The sequence below is a fragment of the Myripristis murdjan genome, chromosome 7 (assembly GCF_902150065.1).
Source record: "Myripristis murdjan chromosome 7, fMyrMur1.1, whole genome shotgun sequence".
Lineage (NCBI taxonomy): Eukaryota > Metazoa > Chordata > Actinopteri > Holocentriformes > Holocentridae > Myripristis > Myripristis murdjan.
This window is the reverse complement of record NC_043986.1, coordinates 12,818,614-12,831,794: the sequence shown is the minus strand read 5'-3', so window position 1 is coordinate 12,831,794 and position 13,181 is coordinate 12,818,614. Positions and strand designations below refer to the sequence as shown.

Below are 13,181 nucleotides of genomic sequence, written 5' to 3'. Positions count from 1 at the left end.
AATTACGTTAAGGCCCATGCAACTTAAGACTATTATGTATTTACAAATAGGACGACTAATAATCAATTAAAAGCAACGTGTAAAGTGTTTTTTTTAACTGGGTCCTTTGAACTGTATAATTCTATAATGTTGTAAAGAAATAACCAGAGTTTTAGCCTTTTCTTAACCCCGTTGTCCATTTATACTACTCCAATAACTGGTAAAGATTATTTTCATTATTGTTTAAAGTGTTCTGCAATAGCATGCTGGTCTGTGCTAGTTTTATATTGCAAGCCACCTACTGAAATATGAGATGTCTTCTCACGTACAGCAGGAATCTATTTGAGTACTCAACCTCCATTGCAGTCAAAGAAGTGTAGGACGACTCAAAAAGCTATGTGGAGGGTTTTTATGTAAGCTGCTTCGGATGCAGATCTTTACGAATCTCTACATGTTTGTGAGTCAGCGGTGAACCATGGGAAAACATCTCTGGTTCTTGTCTGTCTGTGCACTTGCAGCTGAGAAACATAAAGTACCTGATTGCTACACCAGTGCTGTAGCTTCATCTGCTAGTTGCCCTGCAAAAGTAACCACCACTTGGGGACAGCATCCACCCACTGGTCCTCTTCAGAAACTGCATCTCGGAGCAAGTAAGGAGCCGGGTGTCTGACGCAGCATGCGATCATTCACCTTGGCTGCGTGTGCTGCTGCTTTGACTTGTCTAGGTGCTGCTGTCCACACATGCTCCCCCCAACAGAGGCAGAGCACTCTGCCAGCCGTGGAGTGGGACGTACTATCGATCCTGCTGAAATGATGGTTTCTAAAAGGCAGGCAGTAAGAATGCCTGTGCTCCCCTCCTCCACTGTAGAGGGGCCCAGAGATATCACCAGGCTCAGCACATTGCACCATCACCGCACGGGAAAATGGGATTTTCACAGGGAGACGAGCTGAGGGGAAGGTAATTCAAGTCGCCAAGCTATGTTCCCCGCCAGGGATGTAAAACGAGCCATATTACCTTCAGACGCCTCACTCACTGGACAAATAAGGTCATTTTAAATGTCCTTTTAATTCCTGTCTTTGCCACAGAAAAATGAAATGCCAAATAGCAAAATATGCAATCAGCATTCCAGTTGTATAGAGAATGGGGATGTTGCATGACCAACAGCTGGTGAGAATGAAGCACTGACCTTTATTATCAGAACTCATTCACACAGTTTTGGTACTTATTCTGACTGTGAATGAATATGTGTTGAATGTCTTTTCTGATATTTCTGAATCAGTGCAGAATGAATGAAATATAATTCCATGCAAAGTCAGTAACCTCCAGTAAAGGTCTACATCAGACTAAGGTCTGAACCAGAAGCAGGAGGAGGGTTCATCAGAGAAGCCACTAGATGGCAATACTGCATTGATATTTCTCGATGGGCTGCCACACATTCTGGTGGAATTTGGTGCAAGTGTGTGCTGTCATCCACATAGTGCTGCAGATTTGGATCATTTCTGAGCAGCCTTTTACAGTATTCAGTGGCTGGCAGAAAAAATAAAGCAACACGCGAGCTGGATGTCATTTATTGAGGTCACTATTGGAAAATCATACACAGTCTGTTTCCATTCCTTATGTGAATGGACCCTGTTCTTGTTTGGCAGCATTTAAAGGAGGACAAGGGCCTCCCGTTATTTCACAGAGACATCTGTTTGAAAGATCTGATGTGACTGCAACTGTTGTCCAGCACATGAAGGTCATGTGCAGGGTGCATCATCCTTGTCAGTCCAAATTGCCCGTCAGTCACCATACATGACATTCCCCAGGGGTCAGGACATCCACCATATATGATTCTGATCCTCTGAACAATAAAGGCTGATGCTGAGTATCTTCACAGAACATTACTGCCTGCATTTGAAAACATGCCAACAAGACAGTCCATAGTTTGAAGGTCACGTTGAACAACTGAGTACCAGTGTTTCGAGAGTGTGTGTCAAACCACGGTTTCTTGGCACTATTAATATGTCACACTGGTATTAATGCTGGCCATGTATGTATAACTTCAGGAACAGACATGCATGCCCATATGAAATATGCTTGTATAGTAAATATTAGAGATAGGGCACTAACATCACAGCAAAATTATAAGATGGTGACACAATGCTATTTGTATATTAGATTATTGCTTATTGATATTGTATCATATAAATATAAAATGTCATTAAACACTCAATTTCAGTTTAAACTCACTATTGTATAGCCTTCCGCAGACAGACTGCCTTCTCTCTACAGCATTTTAGCCCCGTTTAGCCTGCAGGTTATACAGGGTTTCTATGCTGAGTGTCGCACTGTGGCGAAGTTAGCTTTGTATTGGAAAGTGGGTCTCACATGAATAGCCATTTTTTCCCCCTTTCCTCAGCACCTTTAATGCAAATGTCTAACTAAGTGGATAAATATATTTGCAGTTACTGGAAGATGCTGAACCATGTAAACCCACTGAACTGTATAACTGAATTAGCTAAATTTGGTGTAGGCCTACACACACTCTCGGATATCAATAGTTTATTTTCCATATGAACCACAGAGGCTTTACACCAGTTCATTTACATTTTTGATATCCTACCACTGGTTTACTTAATTTCCTAAATTCCCTCAACAACTTGAAAATACAATGATCAGTTTATTGTGACAACTTAAAATCCCTCGTAGCACTTTTTCTACGGCTAAAGGTTTCATACAAAAACAAACAAACAAAAAATTAACAATAAATAAATAAATAAATCCGGTAAATTAGGCAGACAAGGTCAACAGTGAGACTACATTTCGTTTCAAAGACACCAGTGAAATTTTACTATGTTGATTCTTGATACACACTTGCAATTGTGTGCAAGGATATTTTCAGTGTATATAAAAAAGACTGTAAAAGAGGATGGAGTCTCAACGCAGTGCTACTTTAGTGAAACAACTAGTCTTGGGTCAGTTCACACATTAATTGTTAACTTAATTAAACTTTATGGGATGATATACCAGTTATTTTCAATATGACCTCCTAATATTTTCTCATAGACAGCTGGTTATAAAGCTTTTCTTCTGCATTTCATGACAAATATGGGACACTGATCATGCTTCTTTGACCAGATATCAAGATGGGGAAAAAAAAAGAAAAGAAATCCACTTAGTACCTAGTTTCCAACATGAAACGTGCTTCAGTCCGGCTGAGGCCCGGCAGTGGGGAGGTCCTAATCCAGCACAGCAGCTGGGAGCTATTTTACCACGTGACGCGGGAGATGTTAGCGCAGCCATCATTTCACCTAATTCATGTCCAGCCTAAAATGGTATGAGTGCAGGCTACAAGGAGACGGACAACTGCGATGGAGTAGGTCAATATTTTGAAGCCTCACCTGTTCTCATCCGCCCTGCTCGTTTACCGCGTTACAAGTCAACAAGGTGTGTGTGATGTTTGCTTTGTATCCCCTTCTTCTCCTCTGTGTTTCGGTCCTCATGGTAGCCTCGGCGTTTGTTTCGGCTCTGCAACATTTCTCGTTACATTACATTATGTATATTTCATGTCGCTGCAAAGGAAAAACAAGAAGGCTCGTCCCTGGCCAGCCTTCGAGTTGGCAGCAGTTTGAACAATAAACGAGTTTCTTTGTGGCCGTGCCTGCATGTTGGCAAACGCTTTTGTGATTGTTGTGTAACAAACTAGTCAAACACGACCAGGCTTCAGAGCAACACAGAAACAATGTTGCGAACCAGTCTGCTGGCTTGGCGCGCGCTGGATCGGTCGCGTGAGGACCCCAGAGCACATGCATGCACGGCCCACTAACACCTCGTTTAGAGATTAGGCTGATCTTCCAGTAGTTAGCATAACGAGCTAAAAGGTTTCAGTATCAAGAAGGCCTAGGGGGCTCACAACTGCAACAGTCCGTGGAGGAACAGGCAACTGAATAAAACAAGTCATAAACCAAAACATTAGACGCCAAATATTTGAAAAATAATAATTCCTGCCTGACCAGTAGCCGCTACATGAGCTCTTTTACAGTGTTTAATTTTAATTTCCCAATAGAAGGGTCCATAACTTAGTAATAACACAGATTATGTTCAACAATCCCGTTTCTATACATGCAGGCTTTTGTATGTGTGTGTGTGTGAGCTTTATGAACTCAGGGTCCCACAACAGGCTGGAGCTCGAGTTAAGGTGGGCCCAGTCTAATTTGGGCCATACAAAACGGACAAGTGTTTCCTTGGCTCAGCAAATCCAGGGAGCCACCTTCTGCATTTTAATCAGCTCCAAGACAGGGCCCCAGGAACCCTGGCCAGTCTAGGCTGTGTTCCCAGCCCAAATATATCCCCCCACAAGCCATTCACCACCTCTTACACTAGCCTGCTAATGGAGACATTTGTTGTGAAGCTCAAGGTAAATGTGGGAAGACCTTAATTGCTCTGTTATTGTTGATTTACTTCTACATGTTCTGTGTGTCACAAAGTGGCCCTTGGCCATGGGGGAGAAGGAAGGGTAAACTTGGAGCACAAAAGGTGTGCAAATTAACATTTTTCACTTTCCCTGAAGGCTGGACAGGCATTGAAAAAGAGATTGTTTACATTTAGATGCTGGCCACCCGCTGCTTGCTTTTTCTTCCCCCCTGTTTCCCTATCACTGAAGAGACATGACCCATTTAAATGCTTGTTTACTTGCGTTAGAAAGAGCCAAAGCACTTCTCAATGAACTCTTGTCTACAATTCAATTAGAGTGGCCATCCCAGCAGCCCAGTTTTCCATGTAATACAATGCACCCTATGGCCTAGCTGCAACAGGGGCGAAAACACTAAGAGCAAAAAGCAACAAGTAGTCACACCTGTGCTCCAAATATCACAGTGTGTCTGTGGGATAATCATCCTTAATTCTGTATTAGAATCAGAGCAAAGAATGCTTTCATTATAAAATAAATGGAGTGCTTGGCTGTTGACTTAAATAGGCCCATAGGCTTGTAGGTATGACTAATTTTTCAAATGAAACGGAGAAGATAGAGAATGGCTATCTGCTGTTACATAACAGTCATATTAATGGAGCCATGGAAAGCAGGTTTCCCCGTAATGAAACTATAAGTGCTCTCTCATGGTCCTAGCTTTCATCTGAATGTAAAAGCAGGCCGTTGTAATGAAGGCCGTAAAGTGGAGTGCACCGAGTGTTCATCTGTCTCCACATTCCTGAGCTCTGGCTGCTAGAAAAGAGCTGTGGTCCAGCAGTGTCTCCCTCAAACAAGACAGCACAATGTTTTTTATATTTTTAAGCCAGACGTTTTATTACTGCTTTTCCTGTTACCCTCCGACTAGACAACCATATAATAGGAAATGGCTGGAGTTTTTCCCCTCTTATTTCCTATTTTTGGACATTGTGGGCATATTTCAGTTTTGGAATAGCAGTGTGAAGGGAGTGAAGTGTCAGCCTGTTGAAGGCCTGAGATCTGCTTTTTTGCTGTGCTGCCGTGACACCGGTTTTCCCATTCGGTGGATTTATGTGAAACCGCAGCTATTAGACAATTAGCATGCAGATGTGTTGGCCTGTGATGTACAGTGGAAGCTTTTTATGTGCGAATAATAAGTTAACGCAAGCATATCTCATGGCGGTGTAATCGTATCCTTCTCCCTAAACTCTTCCCTCGTTTTTCATTTGAGCAATGTATTTTCCTGTGATAATTGTGACTAAATACTGATTCTGTTCCACCCTTTCAGACAAAATGCACTTATATTTATGATTTATGTTTTAGAGATAGAGGTAGTGAAAATTGCAAGCCCTCTCTCTCCAAGGATGCAATTTGCTTTCTGCTGCAAATGTATGAAATATGACCAAAATTGCAATATCATGCCAGAGAGTGCTTCATCAAGAAAAGATGGAGCAGTAGTAATGCATGGATTTGAGGACAAGTAGCAAATCAAATAAGACTTGAGCCCTTTAACACAGCAGAAATGTGCCATAATCCCAAATGAGGCACTTATCAAAAGGAGCACATAACATAATTCCTAGAGTGTTTACGTGTTAAGCATGGAGAACTTCATAAGCCTCATGCATTTAAGTACTTCAGAGGCTGTGGAGGAATTGACGGGAACATGGGGATCAAGAAGGCATGCACTGTTCTTCGCTCAGCTACTGTATGGCTATTTATGGATGTAGATATACTGTACTCCAATTCCTACATTTAGGCTTAGTCACACTTACAGGAATGGGGAATTTTATGGCCAAAAACATCACTGTCAGTCGTGATTTATGCTGTTTAGTAATTCAAATTGTTTCATACATTATGGTGTTGGCTTCACAGCTATTTTCCAGCTATTCTTATGGACCATGTCCAGTCTCTGCAACTGAGTGTGTTTTAAAATGTAATGATTATTAAGTTGAATGACCTGCACAATTATTGTATAGCACCACCAGATTGCATACAGTGTTGTTAACTTTTAGGCATAGTTGGGTAGTTTTTTCGAAGCAGGTCCAAGAAAATTGTATAATGACTAATATGTTTAATCTGTAACATCAGGTAGTCCAACCTTTTATAGTATGCAATTAATATATATGCATGTAATATAACCTGCTAGCCACAAATAATGGTACAGGTAGTTGTTACATGCATGCAGCTGCAAAGGTAGGGCTCAACAAATGTGATTTGCAGTGCTGTTTATTTATGCAAGAAGTGGATTGAGGCAAGCTTTTTCAGAATTTTGCCAGTCCACATGTTGGTAGGGCTAAAGATTTGATGTAGCGTAATAACATATCAGATGAAATTTTATTCAAGTTGGGCATTCATTGTGGACACAGCACTGTAAAATTGGCCATATGGACAGTAAGACTATTACAGTTACTTTAGATCTTACAGCTGTAGCCTTTGGGTGGGCCATTTTAACTTGACTTGAACAAATGTGTTTCAGTTACAGAAACTTGTTTATCTTGTCTTTCTTGGTTGCTTGACATTAACCTTTTGAAACCCGGATTGACATCAGATTTCTTGTGGTGAAATGCTTGTGATAGGCGTGTAAATGCCTTTCATGTGCATTTAACCCTTTGAAGCCATGCAGATTGACTTGATTTCTTTCAAAAACATGGAAGAAAGTCAATGAGCACATGAGCAATCAACAAGAAATGGCCCAAACATTAGCAAGAAATTATTCAAAAGTTACAAGAGAATTACCCTGAAAATTACAAATGAGAGAAATATAATTACAAGAGAAATAGATTTTAGAATTTTTCTTCTAATTTTTAGGTCATTTCCTTTTCCTTTTTTAGTCTGACTTTCATGTCATTTACTTGTAACTTTTTACTAATTTCTTGCTAATTTTTTGGTCATTTCATGCTAAGTTGCTCACTGCCTTTGCTTTGTCATGTTTTTTGAAAGAAGTGTTTCTGCTCAGGTTTCAAAGTGCAACGGTGAAATTACAGGTCGAGAAAAAGGCTTTCTGCTGCCTTGATCTGCTGTATGACTGCTCCAGACTTGGCAAATGTGTCACATTAAGAGTACATCTTAAGATGGTCTTTATCATGCACAAAGTGCTAAGAAGGCTCTGGGAAATGAGGCCATGGCCAGCAGATGCATGCATTAGCTGCTGTTATGTAAGGATGCATAGGCATTTAGCGTTTGAATTCTCATTAGGCCATGAGACACTGCGTCCTTTAGGGTTTGCCGTAATTTATTTAATATTTAACAATCATTGTCATTTTGGAACAAAACACAGGCCAACATTAGATGAATACTAAGCCACTGTTTTTTTGAGGCCCTATGAGGGCCTACAGCTAATATGAGATGTATATTGATTAGCAAATAAATCAGGTTAAACCTTGGACAGAACCACTTATGAAATGTAAACAAGTGCTGTAACTTTTCTAATGAATGCAGCATGACATGATTACAACAGACATACCATTTTTCTTCTGTCAGTGGCAATGATAAAGACTGGCTTTGCTGAACCGTACTGCTTACAGTGAGCCGGATATTTAACTCTTTGACCTTTGTATGATCTAATGCAAATTTTTTTCTTTGTCTCAAACAGAGGGATACCTAATTTGATTTGGTGTAATCATTAACATGCTTGTCTCTTCCTCTTTCATCTTCTCTAATCTCTCCAGGTGAGCTTTAACCAGCATCTGGTTTTCTCATCAGCAGCTAGTCACACAGAAGCTAGTGCTGCTCTTTGCAGTATCATCGTGGAGAAGAGGGTCTGAGGCTGATTTGCTCCCCCCAGTTTTCTTTGAATTGAGGAGGGGGGAGGAGGAGGAGGGGGTGGAGGAGGAGAGGGAGGGGACTGTATTAAAACTCAGAGCATGGGGCAGAAAGTCCCAGGTGGCATAAAAACCATTGACATGCGGGACCCGGCATTCAGTCCCTTGAAACTGGAGCTACAGGCCCTAAATCACACAAAGCCGTCCCGGCTGGATCTGCTACTTGACATGCCACCTGTCAGCCTGGACGTCCAGGTGCAGCACTCGTGGAACAACGATGACCGCTCCCTCAACATCTTCGTCAAGGATGACAACAAGCTAGTGTTTCACAGGCATCCTGTAGCGCAGAGCACAGACGCCATCCGGGGCCGTGTCGGCTACACTCGGGGACTGCATGTCTGGGAGATCAGCTGGGCTATGCGCCAGAGGGGTACTCACGCTGTGGTTGGCGTGGCTACAGGTGATGCCCCACTACATTCAGTGGGATACACAGCATTGGTAGGGAACAACACAGAGTCCTGGGGTTGGGACCTGTGCAGGAGTAAACTGTACCACGATGGCAAGAACCACCCAGGAAAAACCTACCCGGCCTTCCTGGAGCCTGACGACACCTTTATAATACCAGACTCCCTATTAGTGGTCTTGGACATGGATGAGGGCACTCTGGGTTACATAGTGGATGGACATTATCTAGGTGTAGCATTCAGAGGACTTAAAGGCAGGAAGCTGTACCCTGTGGTGAGCGCCGTGTGGGGACACTGTGAAATACGAATCCGATACATAAATGGACTTGATCGTAAGTACAAGGCAAACTTTTCATTTGTTCCCCCAATCTCAACAGTATCTGTCTGTCAGCGGTGCAGTCAAGTATAACAATTACAGACCTAGTTCCAGTGTTTATTGATGCAATGAACAAAAGTGTAACGGTCAAGGGTTGGACCAGTCAGAGCCAGACGCATTACTGCAGAGGCAGACAGGGTTACTGCAGAGCACTTCTGTGGCTTTCTGACTAGACTTGGATCAGTCAGCACACTTGCCTAGCTATTATGTAAAACAGTCTGACACATCGATAACATGACATTGTTTGTCTCTTTGCCATGTAACCCAGACTGTTGGGCGTTAATTATTAAACTTTTTACCTTAATTGCCTCTTTTATAAGGGCCTGATGCCACGGTGCTCTTTTTTTGCTATTTTTATGAGGAGTTAAAGAAAGATACGCTCTGCTCGCTGTAAAGTGCTTTCATTGTTGTATGCAATAACTAGGCCTTAAGCCATCCAAAAGAGAAGTCGTCTTTAGAGCTCTGAAGCATGCAGCAGTCCTTTCTGGATGTGCACAAAACAAGCTGCTTGTTTATTCCGCCTCCAGACAAGTGTAAAATGACTCCAGTTACCCTCAGTGACTCCTTAGTGAAAGGGTCATGAGCTTTCAGTGACAAAATAGGTCTTTATCAAAACATGTTGTACCCTGAACTCATTAGATGGTTATGTTCAATGTACTGAAATTTCTTGACCCTGTTTAGGCCTCTTTGAAAAATAGCACACATACATAATTGACAGTGTCAATATGCAGAAAGCCAGCTCTATTTTTTTTTTTTTTTTGACTCCCTGTCTTCATAAATGAATAACAATGTAACGATAATGCCTTTTCCCCCCCTAACAAAACATTCTTGTTTTTGGTAGTTTTTTTTTTTCTTTTCTTTTTTCTTTTTTTGGTTTAGCCAGAGATGATGTGGGCAGTTTAACCTAACAGTAGGCCACAAATCTCTTTGTGGCTGACAGTGTGGATCCATTCAACAATGAGACACAGACTAAAATATTTTTATTGCTGCTGGGACGCTAATTATCGGAAGAGTAACCATACTGGTTGCTGTATAATCAATGGGATAAACATTGTGAAAGCATAAAACATGCTCTTCCTTACCCCTCTCTCTGTCTTGTCTCCTACCAGCTGAGCCCCTCCCCCTGATGGACCTGTGCAGGCGTTCAGTGAGGGTGGCTCTAGGAAGGGACCGCCTGAGTGAAATCCATGCACTGCCCCTCCCGGCCTCTCTCAAGAACTACCTGCTCTACCAATGATGGGGTGGATAATCACACCACACAGAGCACACCGTCCTCTCTGTCTCATATTTCTCTGGGATCCTACTTGGGTTGAACCTGTTTGGCAACATTGCTCAAGCCTCCAGGACTGACTCGATCTCATGAAGGATGCTTCAACAAACCTCAGTCGACAGCAATTTTCTTTGTTGTTGGAAGTATGCTTCTGTGTCAGTGGCTGGACTGCATTTGGTTTTCTAATCCTGTTTTTATGACTTTTCTCAGTTGTAATCTGTAACTTCTTAAATCAGGAATCACTGAACACTATGCACATGCTGGTCCAGACGATGCCCTGACAGTTGCCATTTTGGTGCACCTCCTCCAGTTTGTACGCTGATGTGGGATAAGTGGTCAGTACCTCTGCTCTGACCTCAAGACTTTGTAATAGCGATTATCAATTTCTCGCTCTCTTAGCATTTTAAATTAAACTGTCACGTGTTGTCAAACAGATTAACTAAAGGAAATCAAAATATTAACTCTGAGTTAGGGAAATACAGTTGTGCACTTTTAGTGTGTGACCACATGGTGGCAGCATACACATCTCAACATGTACGATCGATATTTCAAGATGAGATCCTAGTTGCTTTTAGAAATAAATCATGAGTTTTAAATGGACCATAAACTAAAGCTGCTGCTCACACAGCACAGGAGGGAGATGCTGACCACTCCACTGTGAGTTTATAGTGCAGTGGTGATGAATGCACTGTGAAGTAGCAGAAGAGCAGCTGCAGCCACTCACTGCACTATCAGGTTTCTTTGCAATATGGAAGTGCCTGTTTGTTTACCATCAGGGCATCAGATAGGAACATCATTACTAGAATTTTTTTATGGAAGAGTAATGTCACTGTGATTACTTGTAGCATGCATCTGCAGGAGAATTTTCTCAATAAGTCACAATATCCCTTATTTATCTTTTCATCACTCCCTGCTTTTTGTAGTGCCAGTTGTTTTCAGCTACATACCCTCAAATCCCATTAATAGGCAGGTTTTCATTCCAATCAAACACTACAAAAGCTGAATTCACTGGTTGGCACACGTTCAGCCAAAGATTGGGAAGCAACCAGTGAAATAATGTGATTTAGTAATTGCTGGGATGGAACTGTGCGTGTTCTTGGGCCTTGCTGGCATACAGCTGAGAACCACTGTTGTAGTGTTTGTGTTTTAGGACTCATTAAGGGGGATAGAAGGGCTTGAGAGCCACAATATGAAAGTAAATGGTGTGGTGCCTTTTTAAATCAGTAACCTTTTAGATTTAAGGCATGATAATGACACAAGACAATCCACAAAGTGCTGTAAAAGTGTGATGCAAAGAGGGTCAAATTGCCAATACATTGTCAAATGCCATATCATAGTCATGTTCACTCTAGTATTTTTAAATGTGCAGATGTGGTCCTTGTTTAGTACTCTGTTGAATGTGGACACACTGTGCCACATCTTACTTCTCCTTATTGCTTGCAGCTGTCATTTGTATTCCTCATTGTAGATTTGTTTGTAAGTATCTATTAAAGTTTATTTCAAATTATGATGAATGGTAAATGGACTACAATTCCTGTCTACCAACAACTCAAAGTGGTTTATAATGTCTCACATTCACACATTAATAGCAGAAGCTACCATACAAGGTGCCAACCTGCAGATCAGGAGTGGTTAGGGGTTCAGTCTCTTGCTCAAGGCTTGCTCACACTACACCCAAATTACCTATTGTGTCATGTGCATTCTTGAGGGAATACTGCTGTGAAAAGGTAGTTTACCAAATTGAGTTAGTTCACAATGAAGTAAAGTACATATTTACACTCAAATAGTAATGTGCCTTACTAAACTAACAGTACCTCAAGAGTCAGGGTGACTGTATGGAAGACAAATTGGGGCCTACCGTGTTGCTAATATTGATGGATTATGAAATTGACTCCAGTGATTATGTCAGTGAAAAGAAATGTTGCCACTTCAGACATACAGACAAGTGACAAAAGGGAAAAACAGCATCAAGTGTCTAAGTATGGTCTTAGGCCACTGCAAGACTCCAGAACAGCTTTAATTCTCCTTGGCGTAAATCCTCAAAGACTCTACTGGAGGGATGGAGCACCAGACAATGCTGGCGGAAAATGCCCCTCAAAGCATTACAGAGCCAGTGAAACCCGTCACTAGGGGTCAAGCATTCAGGCCTGTAGTGTTCTGTTGGTGCACAAGGGATGAAATTCAAACACGTCAGGTTGATGCAGAAGAAATTTGGAAGTCAGATGGCAACCAAATTCAGTGAACTTGGAAATCATTTAACTACACTGTGGCAGACCCAGAATTTTTCACTGAAACTCAAAAATAGTGAGGACAGCAGCAGTGGATATGGTAAGGGATGGTGTGATTGGAAGCTCCAGTATTCCCACTGTGTCACTTCCCAGCTCCTGTGGTTTCACTTACACAGAAACTAATGCAAATTCCAATTTACAGTTTACGTGAGACAGAATTTGTCTAGTTAATTTGTATGCAAACTCACACAAACAAGAAAAAAAAAAACAAAGCTTATGAAAACATTGAACCTCAAAAGAACAAAAACAAACAAACACACAAACAAACAAACAAAAAAAAAAAAAACAACAACTAAGGTGACAAATGAAATAGGCACTAGAGGCCAAACAAGGTAGGAAACTCAGTTAGCAGAATAAAAAAAAAAAAAAAAAAAATCCACACTTTCACTCAGCTGTCAGGCAGAGCTAAAGCTGTCCTCCAGCTCACTGTTGCTGAATCTGCATGTTACATCTTTGGTCACCTGGTGGTAGCATTTCCACCCGCATATGTTTGTGGGTGAGAATTAAAAACTACATCTCCTGAAACAGTCCCACAGTTGCACACAGCACCAGTCCTTATTTGAAAGATGATAGCTGAGTAACTTAATCTTCTGTTGTAAAATTTTAACTTGTCTCA

General features: G+C 41.5%; 1 protein-coding gene across 1 annotated transcript; it reads left to right on the top strand.

The window, feature by feature from the left end:
* The first annotated feature begins 3,233 nt into the window (after positions 1–3,233).
* spsb1 (splA/ryanodine receptor domain and SOCS box containing 1) lies at positions 3,234–11,787 on the top strand. Its single transcript, XM_030056209.1, has 3 exons — positions 3,234–3,409; positions 8,075–8,963; positions 10,117–11,787. Exons 2-3 carry the CDS (start codon positions 8,270–8,272, stop codon positions 10,242–10,244), a joined length of 822 nt encoding a protein of 273 aa, XP_029912069.1. The 5' UTR covers positions 3,234–3,409; positions 8,075–8,269; the 3' UTR covers positions 10,245–11,787.
* The last annotated feature ends 1,394 nt before the right edge of the window (positions 11,788–13,181 follow it).

Excerpts from the sequence above, each read along its gene's own strand:
- spsb1 (XM_030056209.1), top strand. The coding sequence starts at position 8,270 with ATGGGGCAGAAAGTCCCAGGTGGCATAAAAACCATTGACATGCGGGAC. Across the intron at positions 8,964-10,116 it reads ATACATAAATGGACTTGATC|CTGAGCCCCTCCCCCTGATG; the intron begins GTAAGTACAAGG and ends GTCTCCTACCAG.